Source organism: Pelodiscus sinensis, chromosome 1 (genome assembly GCF_049634645.1).
Source record: "Pelodiscus sinensis isolate JC-2024 chromosome 1, ASM4963464v1, whole genome shotgun sequence".
Classification (NCBI taxonomy): Eukaryota; Metazoa; Chordata; order Testudines; family Trionychidae; genus Pelodiscus; species Pelodiscus sinensis.
In genome coordinates, this window is record NC_134711.1 from 126,837,118 (window position 1) to 126,857,081 (window position 19,964).

The 19,964-nt window shown below is 41.8% G+C and overlaps 1 protein-coding gene across 4 annotated transcripts in view; it reads right to left on the reverse strand.

Moving 5' to 3' along the window:
- DYRK4 (dual specificity tyrosine phosphorylation regulated kinase 4) overlaps positions 1 to 19,964 on the reverse strand; it is a 77,092-nt gene that overhangs the window by 49,870 nt on the left and 7,258 nt on the right. For 3 of the 4 annotated variants that reach the window (XM_075900648.1, XM_075900639.1, XM_075900632.1), the window contains exons 2-6: positions 13,019 to 13,121; positions 9,253 to 9,330; positions 8,360 to 8,450; positions 1,066 to 1,160; positions 734 to 868 (exon numbers count right to left, since the gene is read on the reverse strand). In XM_075900648.1, the coding sequence (XP_075756763.1) occupies positions 734 to 868; positions 1,066 to 1,160; positions 8,360 to 8,450; positions 9,253 to 9,330; positions 13,019 to 13,121 (502 nt within the window). The remainder of the gene's footprint in view (positions 1 to 733; positions 869 to 1,065; positions 1,161 to 8,359; positions 8,451 to 9,252; positions 9,331 to 13,018; positions 13,122 to 19,964) is intronic. The other variant, XM_075900655.1, reaches the window with a different exon arrangement.

Sequence of the window (19,964 nt, forward strand, 5' to 3'; positions counted from 1 at the left end):
TGTGGAGCGTGTTCCCAGTGAAGGCCCTGTTCAAAGGATCCTGCCTGCAGCCACGTGTTGAGCCCCATGTAAACCCAAACCACACCACAGGCCATAAACAAATGGGCCATGGGCTGCATGTGGCCCATGGGCCACGTGTTGAGTAGCCCTGCTTTAAGCAAACATATTTCTATTTTTTATATTAATATTACCTTCGTTTATTAATATGAAATAAATGTAAATTAATTACATATCGTTATTTATTCTCTGTTTCTTTCTGCGTTTGCCTCAGGGTGGAAAATAAAAAGAAATAAAGCCAGTATCACATTGGTTTAGGTCAGTTTTACTTGCAAGTTCTTAAGGTCCAGTCCAAAACTCACTGAAATCAATGAAAAATTCCCCACTGACTTCAATAACTTTGGATCAGGCCATTTGTACTGCAAGGTTTGGGTTTCAAATACCACAAAGGAGAGATTAGTTGTTCAAAATACAAGTTCAGATTTTAAAATTATGTAAAATTTCTATTGGTCTTCGATTTTATACAAAAAATGTGTTTAGCCAATTAAAAATTTGGGACAAATTTAAGATGATGATGTCCTTTTAAGCTCTGTATAATCTCGGGGAACCAGATTTTGCTCTAAATCACACCTATTTAAATCCACAATAACTTCACGAAAACCAAACAAGTTACTCTGGATTTAAGCCAATGTAACTGAGAGTAGAACTGGCCCCTTGATCTCCCATTTTCTCTAACCTTCTCAAGTAGGTACTTCTGATTTGTCTGCAGCAAGATTCCTTTTTTGATTTTGTATATCTGGGAATTGTCTTCATTGACATAAGACTTTATCTGATTCTGTCTTTGGACTGCAGGTGTCTGGTCTAGTAGAGACTGTAATGAGAACAGATCACAGTATTTTGTATCTGTATCTCTATGCATATATTTCAAAGTTATTAAGTGAACAAAAATGTTTTACTTTTGTGGCAATGTGCTGCTTCTGTATGGATAAGCAACAGAAATAAGGCTCTCATGACTGGTCATGTACCCAGTGAATTATTATGAGTAGCTGTTATAATGTCATTGCTTACCAAAGATACTTGAATACAGTCTGTGTCACTTGATGAGTTTTGGACTGCTTTTCCTTTGCATACTGAATGACACACATCTCCCCTAGGAGTTCTTCCTGTTGGATGGAATATCATACATGGGATAAATTAAATAACAATACAGAGGGCAATACATTCATTAGAACAACAGGAAATAATAGTGCACTCAAATTATACAGGGAAATGTTTCAAACTCATTTCTCTCGTTGTTAGGTAGGTAAACTATATGTTCTCATGTCTTAAGATGAGTATCCAGGAGGTTGTTCTTCCTCACTCCTTTCCCTAACTTCTGTTTGAAATGAGGTTGTAAGTGCTTGGTGACAGAGAATGCATGTTGTTTTATATACTATAAAATGCCTACCATATTTTTGGACGATGCCAGAATAATTAATAAATAATAATAATTAACAAAGTAATAGTGGTAGGGTTTGTGAAAATACATGGTGGAATAAGGAATGCACACACAAGTAATTCAGATCCATTCTGTGTGTTATGGCCTATATTGCATTTGATTTTCTGTCCAAGTTTCTTGAGTTTTTATTTAATCTCACTTCTTATGATTTATTGGAGTTACTATGTATTATTAGAATCAGAGTGGCCCTTGTGCTAGGTGCTATAGCAAATACAAAAGTCCCTGCCCCAGAAAATGTATAATCTCATGTAAAAATGCAAGGATGATGCAAACAGATGGGTGGGATCGGGAAGGATGATGAGGTAATAGTAAAATAATTAGGTTTTGCACAACAAGGAGCAATAACAACTTACCACCTGCGTAACCATGGTTGATTGGTAGGGTTTTGTAGCAAAAAAGCACTCTGAGAAAGTTACTAAATGAAGGTCAGATTTAACAACAGGAATGACATTTTCAAAACAGCCCAGCTAAGCCTTAAATATAAAGCATGAGCAAAGTAGAAAATTATGCATCAATTCACAGTGAACAACAGGAAACTGCAAAGTGCACATTCAAAAATCTGAAATGTTAGCCCTTCAGATGCTATTGAAACACCAGAACTGGAGGAAATCAAGGTTTAATCTGCAAAACAAAACAGAAATGGTGTTTCTTGGCAATTGTGTCATGGCTGGCATAGCCATATAAGGCAGAAGATACATGGTAAATATAGTTTAAATTAATGGGCAAATACAATGGTCAGATTTGACTATGTAGATATGAATATGAGTGGGTGACAGGGGAGGGATCATGTGAGGATTACCTGTTGTGTTCCCTCCCTCTGGGGCATCTGGTATTGGTCACTGTCGGCAGACAGGATACTGGACTAGATGGACCTTTGGTCTGACCCAGTATGGCCATTCTTATGTTATGTTCAGTTGAACTGTCTAATTATTATTAGGAAATAGAATGTATATGTAAAGAAAAAGCTATACCCTTATGTTTTTTGTTTATGGCTAAAACAAATTCAACTGGTGAAATAACATGCTTTTGTAATGCAACTTTAATAGAAACAAATGTACAGTAACACAGAGAGGGCCAGGAGAACTTAGCATTATGGATTCATTCAATAATTCAAATAGGTAAAGAAAGAAGCGGAGGAAATACAAGAAAAATTATTTGGGATATTTTTGCATATATTTATTTGTTTTAAATATTCTTTATAATGCATTAAAATATTTTAAAAGTGCTGACTGATCCAGGATCCAGCCTTCCAATGACTGTTGAATTTAGCACTTTCACCTTCATCACAAGCCTCTATATCTAAGGGTATATCTCCACTATGGGGTGGATTGACGTTGTGAAGACTGATCCACCAAGGGTCGATTTAGTGGATCTAGTGAAGACCTGCTAAATCAACCACTGATCATTCTCCTGTAGACTCTGGTACTCCACCAGAATGAGATGAGTAAGGGGAATCAATGGGAGAATTTCTTCTGATGATCAAGCACGGTGTGGACTATGCAGTAAGTAAATCTAATCTATGTCAATGTGAGTTACGCTACTAATGTAACTCAAATTGCATACCTTAGATCAACTTGTCCCCATTATGTAGATATGCCCTAAGATGTTTGATCTTGGATTGAAGCTATTGTCAATTCCAAGCTAAATAGCGATGAATAGCAATAGACTGACAAAGGAGGAGGGGGGGGAGGTGAGGTAATATGTTTCTATTTGACTACTTCTATTGGCAAGAGAGACAAGCTTTGAAGCCTTTCAGAGGTCTTCCTGGCTGGGAAAGATGCTCAAGGCTTGCCTACACTTAATCCCTAGAGTGGCACAGCACCACTGTAGTGCTACAGTGTAGACATTACCTACACTGACGGGAGGGGTTCTTCTGTCATCACAGGTAACCAACCTCCTCAAAAATGGTAGGTAGTAAGTCAGTCTTATGCTATACACACAGGGATTTCATTCAGTGTAAGTATGCCACTCAGAGGCATTGAGTTTTCACACCTCTGATAGATATAGTTTAAGCAACCTAATTTCTTAATGTAGACCACTGCTCAGCATGCCACAGTTAAATATAAGGTGGAACAGACTGTTTAGTATAAATAGTTAACACATGTTCTATGGGATCATTCAGGGTGAAGTGGCCTGTTTAATACCTCTACAATCATAGGGCAAAAAGGGGAGGAGGGAGTTTAGGGAGTAGTTCTGTGTTGCTCAAAATGTTGTCTCTTTTGCCAACAGAATTTAGTTCAGCAAAGATATTACCTCACCCATCTTGCTTCTCTATTATCCTGGAACCAACACAGCTGCTACACCACTGCAAACAATAAATAGTGATGATGCTTACTAATGCTTTGTTCGGTGCTACTTCAGATCATTTCATTTCTTCATGAGCCACTCCGTTTAAAAGAATATTGCTTAGTTAAAAGACAATATAATTAAAAAACAAACAGAAAGCTTCAACTATGTCAAAAGTACCATAATAAATATTCTGTATCATGAAATTACTAGGTGCACATATGGTCTTTTCTTTATTATGAATCTTTTCTACAAGTGTGGCTGTGTGCTCTATTATAATGTCTTCTTTTTTTCAAGAAGTAGGCTAATATGGACGGGTGTGGGGAGACCGTCTCCACTGCTTTGACATGGTTTTAAAGAGCTGGATAATTCTGTGACCAAAATTCTGTGGCAATACAAGTTAAAAGCTAAGCAAAGGGAAGCTCCCACACTTCCAGGATTGCACAACTTGCCAAATGTACCATGTCAGAGTTGGTCACTTTCTTTGGAAGTGTAATTTATGAACCATTGCCAGGGGTATTAGGCAGACCGGATGGCTTATTGATCTGACACAGCAAATTCTATGTTCCTGACTCTTCTGTATCTAGAAGAATTGTTTACAGTAAAGTACACTTTTCCACAGAGAGTTATATTCCCCAATCGGTATGAAAGAGCTTATCTTGAAAAGAAAACTCGAGAAAGCAACAGAGAGAATTATTTCAGAAACTGGTTCACTATGAAACTCACTTTCAGAGATTTGAAATACCATAAAAATGACCATTTGTAGTACAAAGCATAAAACACTTTTTATCAACTAAAGAAGATTCAGTAGGTAGCCTCTGGGGAAGAAGGAAGTAAAGTGCACTGCACATAGGCCTTTATATTACGGTTATAATTTTTGTGAGATTCTCCCACATTTTGGTGAAGAGAGCCATATAAATGGTCAAATAGATTTAGGCGGTTTAACAATTGATGGTATTTTACAAAAAGTGCAAATAAACAGTTTGTTTAAAAGCCCCCAAAAGTGTTTATTTCTCCGTGAAATCTTGAAATTGAAAAGTTTCTGTTTATCAAATATTCCTTTTCCACTGGTTGCACTGTGGATTGTTAGATTAGTAAGGCTTCACATAATAGCTAGTCTATTGATATTAAGCCATATTATAATCTCATTTACCCTGTTTTACTCATGTATAAGGCCAATGAAGTCAGTGGAGTTACTCCTGATTTACACCAGTGTAAAAGAGAGGAGAATAAGACCTAATAACTAGTTTTTTGCTTTGGATTAAAAATATACCGAGGCATTTAAAATGGGGGGAAAAAGAACCTCACACAAAATGGACTTTGCAAATAAATATAAACCTTGACAGATATGCACTGAGAGAAAAACTCAATGATTGACGCAAGAGAACAGACAATTTATCCGGCTTCCCCCCTTGCCTCCACTCGCACCACCACACCCAAAAGAGTACGAAGAGCCATGTGAAGACCTTTGGTAAATTACACCTGACAGTGGCTAAAAACTGAGAAGGAAGGCAAAAGCAAATGGCATGAATGGAGACTTAACCCGGAAGGACAGCACATTCAGCACAGCCATCATTCACTTTTAAGTAGGACATTACATTGGTTTTAAGCTTAATTTTTTTTATTATCTGCAAAGCATGTGAAGAACTAAGGTACAGAACAGGTAGCAGAAGTGCAAGGTTCAAATCTCATTTACATTGATGAGATCAGTGTGTTTTACTCCTGATTGGAAAGAACCATTTATAAGGATGAAAAGATGCCTCAATCTCCATAGCCTCATTCCTTATGCTCACTTCTGAAATTGTCACCAATCAGGCCAGTCATCCTACAGGAACAGACCTGAGACCACCTACTCATTAAAGGTTCATAGGCCACAAAATAGCCATCAGTTGCCTACGACCGAGAAGATCCGTATCTGATTTCCAGTTCCTTCAGGCATCCATAGGCACTATATCTGCTCTGAGTAAGCCCTTTGCTTCAGCTTTCTGAAGTACCCATTTTCATAAAAGTAGCATTATATTTTTTCCTTCAGCTTTTTTGTATGGAAAATATTGAGGGTATTGGGTATTTATATTTCCTCATAGGAATTCTAAAATAGACCAGTTATCCTCAAACATTTTAAGTCATGTGCCCTCTTACCTCTAACATAATCTGCCTATGCCCTCATGGTCCAGAGCCAACCATCGGGAGCCAGAGCCAGGAGTAGGGCTTTGGATGGGAACTAAGCGGAGGCCACAGCTGGATCAAAGATGGGGCTGGGAGATGGACCATGGTTGGGAGCTAAGGCCAGGGCCAGGGCTGGGAGTGGGGCCAGGCTGTGACCGGAGCTAGGGGCTGCAACTAGAGGCAGGAGCCAGGGACTAAGCCCAAAACCAGGAGCACAGCCATGATCAGACCTGGGGGCTGTGGATGGGGGTGGAGCTTGAGAGGAGCTGGGGACAGAGCACGGTTGTGTGGTGCCTGCTCCCTGCCTCCAGCGGTGGCTGGCCTGGGTGCTGTCACGCACTCTGATGTTCCTCCACGCCCCTCGAGAGAGGCACACCCCACATTTTGGTGACCACTGTGCTAGATTAATGATGTAGAATACTTTTTAGAAAATACGGCTCCCATCTTAATTCATGAAATGCATCAGACTTTCAAGGTTGTTGCAAGGCCAAGGCTATTATTAAAAAAAATAGACTATTTGAACCACCTTTAATTTAGCTATTTTCCAAAGCAATACACCTTAGTTTATAGAAATTCTGAAAGGCTCCCATTCAACCAGCTTTGCTCCGCAAGGCTTGTATATTAAAAGACAGTGTGAGATTGTCAAGATGGCAACTTCCTAGTTGTTTAATAAATATATTTAATAAGTTTGTAGTCTGTTTCTTAATCATGTAGGAGCTGAAATCCCATTTTCAAAAGTGATGTAGGCACTTCTAAAACTCTGAAGATATTTAGGCTCCTAATTTCCATTTCAGTGGAAGTTAGAAAGCTAAATACTTTTTGAGGATCTGGGTCTTAGGACCAAATTTTAAAGTTATTTCAGTACTTAGGTACCTAATGGGATTCTCAAATGTGTCATGGCTCCTAAGTCCCAAAATGGGAGTTAGGCACCTGGATAAACATTTGAAAATGCCTCTAGATACCTCTCTGCAACTTTAGGCACCTAAATACCTTAAAAATTTGGTCTTTAGGAGCTTAAGTCTCATTGAAAGTCAAGGGTATTTAGAGAAGCCCACTGATGGGGACAGGGGTGGGGGAAGGGCAAAGAGGGCAGTTTGCCCCAAGGCCTGGTGATTCAAATTGGTCCAGGGCTCCCAGCCACCACCACTACTCATACTGCGGCAGGGGCTGGAACCCCAGGCCTTTAAATCGCTGGGTGACTTTGAGGGTGGGGAGGAAGGGGGACCATGCTCCAGGTGGCACCGAGGGCTGGCTGCACACAGCCCTGCCCTTTCCACCCGATGCCTTACCTCTTCCAGATTTATGGAGCTGGGCCCCCCATTTTGCCCATGGGCTCACAGAGGCTGTCAGAGCTCCTAGCTGTAGCACTATAGTTTGGACATTTCCTATAATGATTTTTTTTCCATCATTGCAGCTAATCCATCTCACCAAGATGCAGACCAGACCTTTGACGATAGGCAGCTTTGCAGGTGTTATTATGAAATTGCTCAAATGTGACTTGAATGAATATATATATCAGGCACAAAATTCGTTAAGAGGCAGCATCTCAGTGGAAGCAAAGCACTTAAGTGCCTGCTTAACTGTAAGACTGTGAATAATCCCAATCATTTTAGTAGGATTATTTATGTGTTTAAAGTTATGCAAGGGTTTATGTGCTGTGCTAAATAAAGTATAGTCTCAGTTTATAGTATGTTGCACAAGTACATTTTAGTGACTAAAGATAATTACTAACATATTAAATAAATTAACTTTGCTTTTGAGGAGAAAGAATCTAAGACCATCTTGAATTAGCACAAGCAAATGTTTTGCTTTTCCAAATGTATATCTTAGCATCTCCAAAGTGTTTATATCAGCATGGAAGGTGTTAGACACTTGACTGAAGCCAGTGGGACTTCTCACATGAAGAAAAGCAGGATTTGGCCAAGAGATAGTAAAGCCCCACAAATCTGCAGATATTCACTTTATAGCCTTAGATATCTGTGGACCATGTTTGCAAATTGTGTATTAAATGCAGATACAAATTTTGTCAAATTTTGTGTCCAAGCAGGGTTCTGTAGATAAGTGTATGAAAGAAGGACAGAAATAACTGATGTTTTTAATCAATAGTTTGATGCTGCAAAACCTCACTCAGGTAAATCATTTATGTTAATTTAAATACAAGATTATATATGTAATTTTTGCTTCAGTTAGCACCATATGAAAAATCTCTCCTTTTGTGGGGACGGTGATTGTTAGAAGTTATGTTCTAGTGTTGCTTTTTCTAGAGAAATAGATCTTTTGTAAATGGATTTTCTTATGACTTGAGGGATACAGTCATAAAATTCTCGTATGTACTGTATACGAATAACAATTTTAGTGAGGATACTTTCTCATTTAAATACCAGGAAAGATTATTGGAATTTCATTGCTTACCGTATGCGCAGGAATTTATTTGACCCAAGTTGATATTGTTTCTTTCACAGTCTTGTTTCATATTGTGAACAACAGCACTCGCTTCCTTTTCCTGTGTGAAGGGATGCCATGAGTGAGCTAAATTATGGGAAACTGCACAAAGTAATAATGTTGTTAGAACAACATGTAAATAATACTACAGTAAAACCTATGTTATCTGGCACACTTGGGGATTAGGGTGTTCTGGTTAACTAAAAATTCTGGTTATCTGAGGGTCACATCAACCTAGGAAAAACCAATGGACAATAATAGTAAAACTCAAGTTTTTAATATTGATAGTTTTGTAATGTGAGGCAGTTGGTCTCACATTTCTATTTTGAGTTAAAGATGATTAGTACTTCTTAAATAAAAAATTGTTAAGGCAATCATGGTAAACCAAGCCAGGCCTGTGCGCCTGAAGATGTGACAGTATTGTGGCCGGGGGCAATGCAGGTTAACAAAGTTTTCTAGCTAACAGAGTGCTGGATAACAAAGATTTCACTGTACATTTAAACCGTAGAAAATCTGATCAGAAATTATCTTCTGGCAGACTGAAACATACAGACAGAATCAGAAATGAACACAGAAGTAATTCAGAGGTGCAGCAGGTATGTTGGCTTACAGATGGTATATGTCTGAATTTAGGTACCAAGCACTGCCACCCAGTGGTTTAACAGATAGGAGGCTTGACTGGATCTGTAAGGTGCACACAAGTTTAGAATGAACGGAGAGTACAAAAGGATAGCTCCCTCTTCCCCAGCCTGCTGGTGGGCCTGGGAATTGTGACCCTGGTGGGCCTGGGAATTGTTGGCTCTGTCTTCCCAGAATCATTACTTTATACTCTTGCCCAGAGTTTCTTGAGTACCTCCCATTACCTTAATGACACTCTCTCCAACTACTCCAGAAGTGGCATTGAAGAGTTCTGCAGGGAGATGATTTTCAAACCTCTTTGGCTGGAAAGATGGATCAAAAATAAAGGAATTAAAAAGGAGAGTAGGTCTCAGAGGAGACGCACACACATACTTTCCTCATTTCAGTAGTGCATTTGGGCCTGATTCTTATCTCACACCAGTGTATATCGTAACTTCAGTGAAGTTATTGGAGTTAGTAGTTAGTATGAAACTGATGGGAGTGAAGTGAGAGGCTGTGAGTTACCCTGCCAATGACCCTTATCACAGAGGGACATAAACCTCCTGTTCCTCCTCTCCCCTGAGGACTAAGGAGGAGACAGAGACACTGAAAGCTCCAGGGTACGGGCAAGTCACCTTCATGCATCTGGAGGTGGGTTTGAAGTGGGTGTAAAGTTGCAGGCTGCAGAAAGAGTCTCTATTATCATAACTATTATTTAACACAGAGTAGCACCTAAAATGTAACAACCAGCTACGTGTTGTGCAGACATATGATCAAATTCAGTCCCTCTCCCAGAGAGCTTCTAGTCTAAAAGACAAAAACATAGCAGGTGGACACACTAACAGGTTAAGACAAGGGAAAAGAGGTAACAGGATGTGCACAGTTCTTATTCAATAATTTTGTGTCTTAATTCTTATTTCTTTTAAACTGTTGTTGCCTTTGGCTCAATCATTTCTGATGTACTATCTACAACTTGAATCCAGTGTTACTTATATATCGAAATATTGTTAAATCTTTTGTAATTGTAGGTGGAGGAAAGTAAATACAGGCTTTTTTCCTTGGTGTGGCTGTGAAATCCAGCTTGTACTAGCCAAGTTATTTTTCCCAGTTTTATCGCTCACATTTACCCAGAAATGACAATCTCAAATGATAGCTCTCTATATAAGAGGCACAGCTCTAGCCTTTACACTCTGTGCACCATGTTCAGTACAGTCTTTATAGATTAATGCTGGCTGTCTAATCAACAAGCCCCATTCCAGCATTATTTGCCAGGAAGGTAGCCAGAATGCACATCTGATTTCCAACATCCTCTTCTGTTCTGTAGGACTGCTGAATCCTTCTGCTAGCCAGGGGTACAAATAACCGATCAGACATTTGGACTATCGCCAATACTGGAACCCTGACTCCACTGCAGCCACAAGCCACAATTAGTTTCACCATGTGAAATCCACCTATGCACAAGCAGAATTTGGGTAAACTGATGAAAGTGAAAATTGCAAACCCCAACAGTGGCAGACTTCGACTCCCTCAGAGAACTGATGGGCAGGATTCCATGGGATACTTATATGAAGGGGAAAGGAGTCCAAGAGAGCTGGAAATATTTTAAAGAAGCCTTATTAAAGGCACAGGAAGAAACCATCCCGGTGCGCAGCAAGAAAAGCAAATATGGTAGGCGACCAGATTGTCTTACTGGGGAAATCCTTGGTGAGCTTAAACACAAAAAGGAAGCTTACAAGAAGTGGAAACTTGGACAGATGACTAGGGAGGAGTGTAAATATATTGCTCAAGAATGCAGGGTAGTTATCAGGAAGGCGAAAGCTCAATTGGAATTGCAGTTAGCAAGGGATGTGAAGGGCAACAAGAAAGGTTTCTACAGGCATGTTAGTGATAAAAGGGTGATCAGAGAGGGTGTAGGACCCTTACTGGATGAGGGAGGTAACCTAGTGACAGATGATGTGGGGAAAGCTGAAGTACTCAATGCTTTCTTTGCCTCTGTCTTCACGGACAAGGTCAGCTTCCAGCCTAATGCGCTAGGCAATGCAGCATGGGAAGAAGGTGGACAGCCCTTGGTGGGGAAAGAACAGGTTAGGAACTATTTAGAAAAGCTAAACATACACAAATCCATGGGTCCGGATCTAATGCATCCGAGGCTTCCGAGGGATCACCCTGAGGGCTAATGTCATTGAAGAGCCTTCAGCCATTATCTTTGAAAGCTTGTGGAGAGCGGGAGAGATCCTGGATGATTGGAAAAAGGCAAATGTTGTGCCCATCTCTAAAAAAGGGAAGGAGGACAATCCAGGGAACTACAGACCAGTCAGCCTTACCTCAGTCCCTGGAAAAATCACAGAGGGGATCATCAAAGAATCCATTTTGAAGCACTTGGAAGAGGGGAAAGCGATCAGGAATAGTCAACATGGATTCACGAAGGGCAAGTCCTGCCTGACCAATCTGATTAGCTTCCATGATAAGGTAACTTGCTCTGTGGATATGGGGAAATCAGTGGATGTGATATACCTTGACTTTAGCAAAGCTTTTAATACGGTCTCCCACAATATTCTTGATAGCAAATTAAGGGAGTATGGATTGGATAATTGGACTATAAGATGGATAGAAAGCTGGCTAGAATGTCGGGCCCAATGGGTTGTGATCAATGGCTCAACGGCAGGTTGGCGGTCGGTTTCAAGCGGAGTACCCCAAGGATCGGTTCTAGGACTGGTTTTGTCCAACAGCTGTATTAATGACCTGGATGAGGGGATGGATTGCACCCTCAGCAAGTTTGCAGATGACACTAAGCTAAGGGGAGAGGTAGATATGCTGGAGGGCAGGGATAGGGTCCAGAGTGACCTAGACAGATTAGAGGATTGGGCCAAAAGAAATCTGAGGAGATTCAACAACGACAAGTTTAGAGTCCTGCACTTGGAATGGAAGAATCCCAAGCATTGTTACAGGCTGGGGACCGACTGGGTAAGTAGGAGTTCTGCAGAAAAGGACCTGGGGATTACAGTGGATGAGAAGCTGGATATGAGTCAACAGTGTGCCCTAATAGCCAAGAAGGCTAATGGCATATTAGGTTGCATTAGGCGGAGCACTGCCAGCAGATCTAGAGAAGTGATTATTCCTCTTTATTCGGTTCTGGTGAAGCCACATCTGGAGTATTGTGTCCAGTTCTGGGCCTTCCACTATAGACAGGATGTGGATGCATTGGAGAGGGTCCAGCAGAGGGCGACCAAAATAATAAGGGGGCTGGACATGACCTATGAGGAGAGACTGAGGGATTTGGGTTTGTTTAGACTTCAGAAGAGAAGAGTGAGGGGGGATTTGATAGCAGCCTTCAACTTCCTGAAGGGAGGTTCCAAAGAGGATGGAAAGAGGCTATTCTCAGTGGTGGCAGATGGCAGAACAAGGAGCAATGGTTACAGTGGGGGAAGTCTAGGTTGGATATTAGGAAAAACTATTTCACTAGGAGGGTGGTGAAGAACTGGAATGGGTTACCTTGGGAGGTGGTGGAATCTCCATCCCTAGAGGTTTTTAAGTCTCGGCTTAACAAAGCCCTGGCTGGGTTGATTTAGTTGGGATTGGTCCTGCCTTGGGCAGAGGGCTGGACTTGATGACCTCGTGAGGTCTCGTCCAGCTTTATGATTCTATAAGATGAGACCTCCTACTCCACTGATTCACATAGCCTATTGTGTGGATTGGGATGGGAGGGACCATGGACTCTCTTGTCTCTCTTTAGGAGAATGTGTACCCTAGGACATGTGCATTCAGAAGTCCTTTGATTCCATCAAGCACAGAGGTCTGTGATTATGAATGGCCCTTGTGTGGGAGGTTCACAGAAGACTAACAAATATTCTTGTGTCCTTCAACTTTGCATTCTGTCTGGCTCTTGGTTGTAGCTGTCAATTGATTCCTACTTCTGGCACAGGAAAGTACCACCATATATATTCTGATATAACTGGAAATCATACTTACCTCTATGAGATCTGTAAAAGACTGAAAATCAAGTGATCTTACCTTTGCCTGTGTTAATTGTGTTTTTTTCCCTGATTTAATGATGACAGGGAGGACGCTAGATCTGCCTATTCTTAGTTTTTCAGGCTTGGAAGCAATTTTCTTCCTATCAAGTGATGAGAAAGAAAATTAATCAGTGGGACCACACAACTAAACATATTTTATATTATGCCTGTGCTTAGGGGAAACTATCCTGAACATCCTGAAAAAATGCTCTGTAAGGAAGCTGCTTAATTCACTGAAATATTGCAAGCCGTATCTAGTCATAATTTTGCTGGATTATAGAAACATAATTTTGTTCTTGCTATACTTCAGTGAAAAATATGACTAGTGTGGCTGGTTATCCATTCACAGAATGATTACATAGATTTTTCTTTTTTGCATTAAATTAAATTTAATTTAAAATAAATTAAAATTAAATGCATTAAAGAAAATTGCTTTAAAGAAAATTGAATGAAGGTGCATGGGCTGGAGATTTTTAGTAATATGTTGATATCAATGCTCTACAGCAATTTATCTATAAGGAAGAAATCAGGGAAACCTTCCTTTGCTAGTGACCAGATTCTGATACCCTTTTTGGTCCAAAACACCTATTTTTGGATCTAAGAGTACATCTATATTACAACTTGGATCGACACTGAGATCGATCCATCAGCAGTCGATTTAGTGGATCTATTGAAGACCTACCAAATCAACCACAGATCGCTCTCCAGTTGACCCTATTACTCTGCCCTGGATGTGAAAAGTAAGGAAAGTTGAAGGAAAATTTCTTCCATTGACCCCCTGTGGTGGAGTCTAAGGTACCTGACTTAAGGTGCATTGACTCCAGCCACGTTATTTATGTAGCTGGAGTTGAGTAGCTTAAGTTTACTGCCTGCTGTAGTGTAAATTTAGCCTAAATGTTCTAACAAGCCATTCAGCCAGGCTGATGTTTACTATTTCCTTTCAACATGTTTGAACATTTTGCATTATCTGCAGCCATTATTCAGTTCAGTAGTCCTATAACAGTATGGGCTTTAGGAGAGGGTCCTTATTATGAATGAACTGCTGACCTGTTGCTCTTCCATGCTTGGTGACTTTAAGGCTCAGAAAAACTAAGGCTGACAAAATAAAGGCCTGGAATAGCTGCTTTTTTTTCCTAGGTCTACACTTACTCCGAGATCAACACTCCTGAGATTGATCTTCTGCAGTTTGATTTAGTATATCTAATAAGGACCCGCTAAATTTACCACTGATGGCAGCCCCATCATCTCTAGTACTCCATAGGATCATGAGGAGTAAGTTTCTCCTGTAGACCTCCCGCAGTGGGGACACTGCAGAAATTCGATATAAGGTACTTTGACTCCAGCTACACCATTCTCGTAGATGGAGTTGCATATCTTAAGTTGACTTTCTTTTGTAGTGAAGAGCTGGCCTAAGTTTCTTCAGAGATCCCATCCAAAGTATCAGGGTAAGCATTTTCCTCAAATACAAGAATACCTTGGCTAAGTCAAGGGCATGAAGTATATATTGACTGAGAAACGAAAAACCTGTAGCATTCTTTTATACTTATAAAATGGTGATTTTAAAATTACAGATTAGGAATTTGTGTGCTTTTTAGAAAGCAATATTCATGGTGGCTGTTCTTTTTGTTCAAAGAGTCATAGAAATTAAAGATGGAAAAGGCCAGTAAGATCATTCTATTCATCACTGAGGACTAATATATTTGTTTCCTACAGGAAATTATCTACAGCTTTGGCTAATCCAAAAAATGGAGCTTCTAACACTTCCCTTGGAAAACTATTCCACAGCCTAAATTTTCCCCCTAAGGTCACGTTGGGGAGGGCAGAGCGGCATGTCTCCAAAATGGCATCCCTCTTCCAATACCAGACAAGACAACATCTAGTTTTGTCTCAGTACCAGACAGGGAATGAACCTTAGAAAAGGAGGATAAAGAGCCAGCCTAGTGATAGAACATACTTTTGAAAGAAAATTTCTGATTACTACCCTCCACTGTCATCCAGTTCAGCTAGTGCTGTAAGATGACCAGAATGAAAAGATTTTCCAGATTTAAGATAGATACCAAAACTGAAAAAGCAAGAGATGTGCATATAAGATAACTCATCTGTTCAAGAAGGAAAACATAAAACAGTCAAACCTCAGATTTTTGAAGCTTTCTCAAGCTGTCAATTCTGAGGCATTTTGGCAGCAAATGTGGATTCCTGGGCCACAAGCACAAAACTTGTGAAATTGGATATATATCCCTCCGGTTGCTCAGAGTGGTATGCCCCTCTACTAAAGGGTACCTACATATAAAATAGAGGAGCTTAGAACTGGAGAGATGGGCATGTAACATACAAGTAGATGCTCAGAGATAAGAATACATAAGAGTAATAGACAAGGGGGTCTTGTAAAAAAAAGAGAGGAGAGACTACTATTGATTTTGAGCCCCCTTGTCCAAATTCACTTAAAATTGAAGGTACACGATCTTTATCTTTTTCCTTATTGGAACAACATCAAGATTATTTGATACCTTTTTGTTTTATATTAGCAGAGGAAAGAAACAGGTAGTAGACAATGGAGGAAGCTGCAGAAAGCAAAATCTCAGGTTTTAAATGTCCTGCTGTCCACTAGTCTGGAAAAAACCATCATCGTCATGACAAATCTCAAACCACCATGCAAACCATACACCTTCTGGATTGATCTCTGGTGAGGCATTATTCAATCTGTGTCCATCACTGGTCCATCTTATCAGATCACTGGGATGTGAATTCTGCTGCCGAGCACTGTGCTTGTGTACACATGGTTTGCAATTTGTTGACCTGCCATTCCTTCCATACCAGGAAAGCTGCAGAAACTTAATGAGTGCCTGAAAGAGGCAGTTGCAGGGCGTGGCTTTGAAAGTCATCAATCTGATTTTGACCTGTCATTTGATAAGGAACACCTGATGATGACAACAGGAATAGAAAATGTCAGTTTGGTGTTCATCAGCCTTCCTTCGTGACGGCTTCTCACTTCTATGTAATGAAGTTGGTATAACTGTGCGTCCACAGCTTTGTAGCAAACAATGATGTCATGGCATCTCCACAGTGGCCACACTGATGGACCTCAAACATGGCAGTGGTTGCTGATAGATAAGTGTCCACATCTTTCCAGCTGCACAGTCTATGGCATTTCCCAAATGTTAATTTGATGCCTCTCTCTCAATGGCTTGCCCACAAAGGTCAATACTGATCTGGTTGTAGCCCGAGTTGAGGTTGCTTAGTGATAATGACCTGGGACTTAGTTTTACCCAGATAAGTAACCAAACCATTGCATGGTGTTTTTTGTGCCTACAGACCAGATGTGAGCTGCAGCAATTCACCAAAATGAGCCAACAACACAAAGTTATTGGCATATTTGAGGTCTGGAAGTTGAATCTGAGATCTTTAAGCTGCCAACAATTGCCTCCTCAAGCATATATGCATCAATCAGTTAATACCAAGACTGAAAAACGATGGTGCTGGAACACGTCGGACGTCACTTGCATAGAGTTCCTGGCATAAGGATGTTGTCACAATTCAGGGCAACTGTACCTGTATTTTCCCCCAGTGGTTCAGGAAGGGAACCCACTCTCGACTTCCAGCTCCCCTGGGTGAAGACCCATGTTTCTCTCCCTTCTGACTAGGCAGTCCCAGGCTCCACGTTTGCCGGCCTTCACTGTGTATTTGGCAGCAGATGTAAAACTGGTGACTGGAACATTAGAACATAGTCCAAAACAGCTAACGCTGCTCTGTGCCCTCCTCATCCAGCAGTTGAAAAGCCTTAACAAGCTTAGGTATCTGCTTCAACTGAAGTGTGCTGGTCGGAAGCATGAAGAGACAGTTGGGAAATACTTGTATAGAAACTTGCTGAACACTGTGGGTGAGGAAGGCAAAGATGTAGCATGTCATAAACTGCCCTGACAGCTTGCTCCAGTAAGCAGTGGCCATTGCACCTGCACTAATGCTAGCCAGGCATTGCAGGGTTGGCAGCAGTGCCGGGGGGAGGGGGAGACTTGATAGGGAAGCACAGCATATTTTCAAATCCTTCAGTTCTCTCATGAGACACCAGTTTTCTATGTATTGCCAAAACGGAGGGAAGATAATTGACCGCACTGCACATTAAGCAGTGGGAGTCATTGTCTGGCTTCTTGAAAAACATGTGCCACTTTAAGATCTAGAAAGCCAGGGAGTGACTTTCTGATGTAGCTGCAGACCACATCAGTGTCTATCACCTACCCAGGGGACTGAAAAGGGGGGGGGATATGAGAGTCCACGCCGGTGCAGGAAAACATGGACCAAATGGAGCAGCTCTCACCTTCCCACGCATGAATACCGTGAAATACTGAATTTTGTCAGTATGCTCTTCTTTTCCTGGGATATGAGAATGAATTTTTCCCTCACCCCTAGATTGGTAAGGCAAAATATGTGGGGGTTTCTCCTTCCTCACAGTTGGTTCGGGGGGAGGGGTGAACAAGAAACAGGAGTTAGACTATGATGTCGCAACTCATTATGCCAATTTGGAGCAGATGTCTGGTGCAGGTAAGGGATATGGTGATCAGATAAAATGGATTGGTAAAAGATTTAAAAGAGATATTCTTTAAAAGAGCAGAAACAGAAGAGAGTTGAGGCTTTTATGACTGAGGGTGCATCTACACTGCACTGTTACCTCAGAATAACTAGTGGTATTCCTAAATAGCAATGCGAGTGTCTACAAAGCACTTCCGTCATTTTGAAATAATATCGAAATAATGGGTGGCTTATTCCAACTACTGTAAACCTCATTCCACGAGGAATAACTCCTCCTCCGAAATAGCTATTTCAAAATAGCTGCAATGTGCACACTTCCACTTCTGCTACGTTGAAATGGCTCCATCCCCAGGTCCATTCTAAGTAATTTCTGCGCAGTGCCTCCTGGGGCTCTAAATCAAGATAGCACGTCCATATTAGGGGAGCCTGCCTTGGACTAATTTTGAGGCTTCTCTGTAGTATGGACACTCTATTTCGAAATAAGCTATTTTGGAATATATCTTCTGGAATAGCTTATTCCGAAATAAGCTTGCAGTGTAGTCATACCCTGCGGGTATGTCTACACTACAAAGTTAATTCGAACTAACAGACGTTAGTTCGAATTAACTTTGATAGGCGCTACACATGCAAACAGCTAGTTCGAACTTAATTCGAACTAGCGGAGCGCTTAATTCCAACTAGGTAAACCTCATTTCACGAGGACTAACGCCTAGTTCGAATTAACTAATTCGAATTAAGGGCTGTGTAGCCACTTAATTTGAACTAGTGGGAGGCTAGCCCTTCCCAGCTTTCCCTGGTTGCCACTCTGGGCACCACCAGGGAAACTCGTCTGCCCCCTCCCTGCCCCGGAGCCCTTAAAGGGGCACAGGCTGGCTATGGTGCCCGTGCCAGGTGCAAGCCTGCCAGCACCCAGCCAGCAGACCCTGCACCTGGCACGGCTCGAGCCGGCCACCCGCTGCCACCCAGCCCTCCGCCTCTTCCTGGGACCAGGCTGGCGGCTCCCAGGAGCCTGCCCGGGGCCACAAGACGTGGGCGCCTGCCTGGTCTAGTGCGGACATCGTGGACCTCAACCCAGGAGCAGGTTGGCATGAAAATCAAGGTGGTCCACTGAGACCCCCGACCCTGAGCCCTGAGCTTAGAATGGCCATACTGGGTCAGACCAAAGGTCCATCAAGCCTAGTAGCCTGTCTGCCGACAGCGGCCTACACTAGGTACCCTGGAGGGGATGGACCAAAGACAATGATCAAGCCATTTATCTCGTGCCATCCATCTCCAGCCTTCCACAAACAGAGGCCAGGGACACCATTCTTACCCCCTGGCTAATACCATTCCATGGACCCAACCTCCATCACTTTATCTCACTTCTCTTTAAACTCTGTTATAGTTCTAGCCTTCATAGCCTCCTGCAGCAAGGAGTTCCACAGGTTGACTCTTTGCTTTGTGAAGAACAACTTTCTGTTACTAGTTTTAAGCCTGCTACCCATTCATTTCATTTGGTGTCCTTTAGTCCTTATATTATGGAACTAATGAAGACCTTTTCTTTATGCACCCTTTCCACACCACTCATGCTTTTATTGACCTCTATCATATACCCTCTCAGTCTCCTCTTTTCTAAGCTGAAAAGTCCCAGTCTCTTTAGCCTCTCTTCATATGGGACCTGTTCCAAACCCCTGATCATTTTAGTTGCCCTCCCCTCTCCCACCCTCTTTCTTCCCCTCTCCCACCTTCTTTTCCCAGTCTCCCAGTTTTGTTCAATAAAGAGAGTTTCTATTTTTGAACACACGTGTCCTTTATTTTGTACATCAGGAAGGAGGGCTAGGGAGGGGTAAGTGGAAGGAGGTGAGGGAGGAATGGGGTACGAGCCCCCGATGGGGACGACTGGGCTGGCTCTGCGGGCTCCTCGGGGTGGAATCTCTCCTGAAGCCCCCTGATTGACCCCCCCTCCGGATGGCAGCCTGCAGCAAGTGCAGCCGGTCTGATGGCCTAGTGCTGTGATGTGCCGAGTGTGGGCACTCAGGGCACTCCAAGCCAGGACTGCTTTGCAAGCGGGAAACCCCTGAGAACTGTCTGTCCGGGGTGGGGGTCGGGTCCCTTTAAGCACAGCCCTCAGCTAGCCTGAGGCAGCAGCTCCACACTCTGAGTCCTAATCTGATGCCTTGCCGGCACTGCTTCCGGCCATCCTTAACCTCGGTTCAGGGTCCACTCAGTGTGGACATGCTAGTTCGAATTAGCAAAACGCTAATTCGAACTAGTTTTTAAGTCTAGATGCGCTAATTCGAATTAGCTTAGTTCGAATTAACTAATTCGAACTAAGTTAGTTCGAATTAGTGCTGTAATGTAGACATACCCTGATAGAGCAGGGAGCAAACTCTCCTTCATAGTTCCTCCCATTCTCCTTCATAGTTCCTCCTACTCAGTGG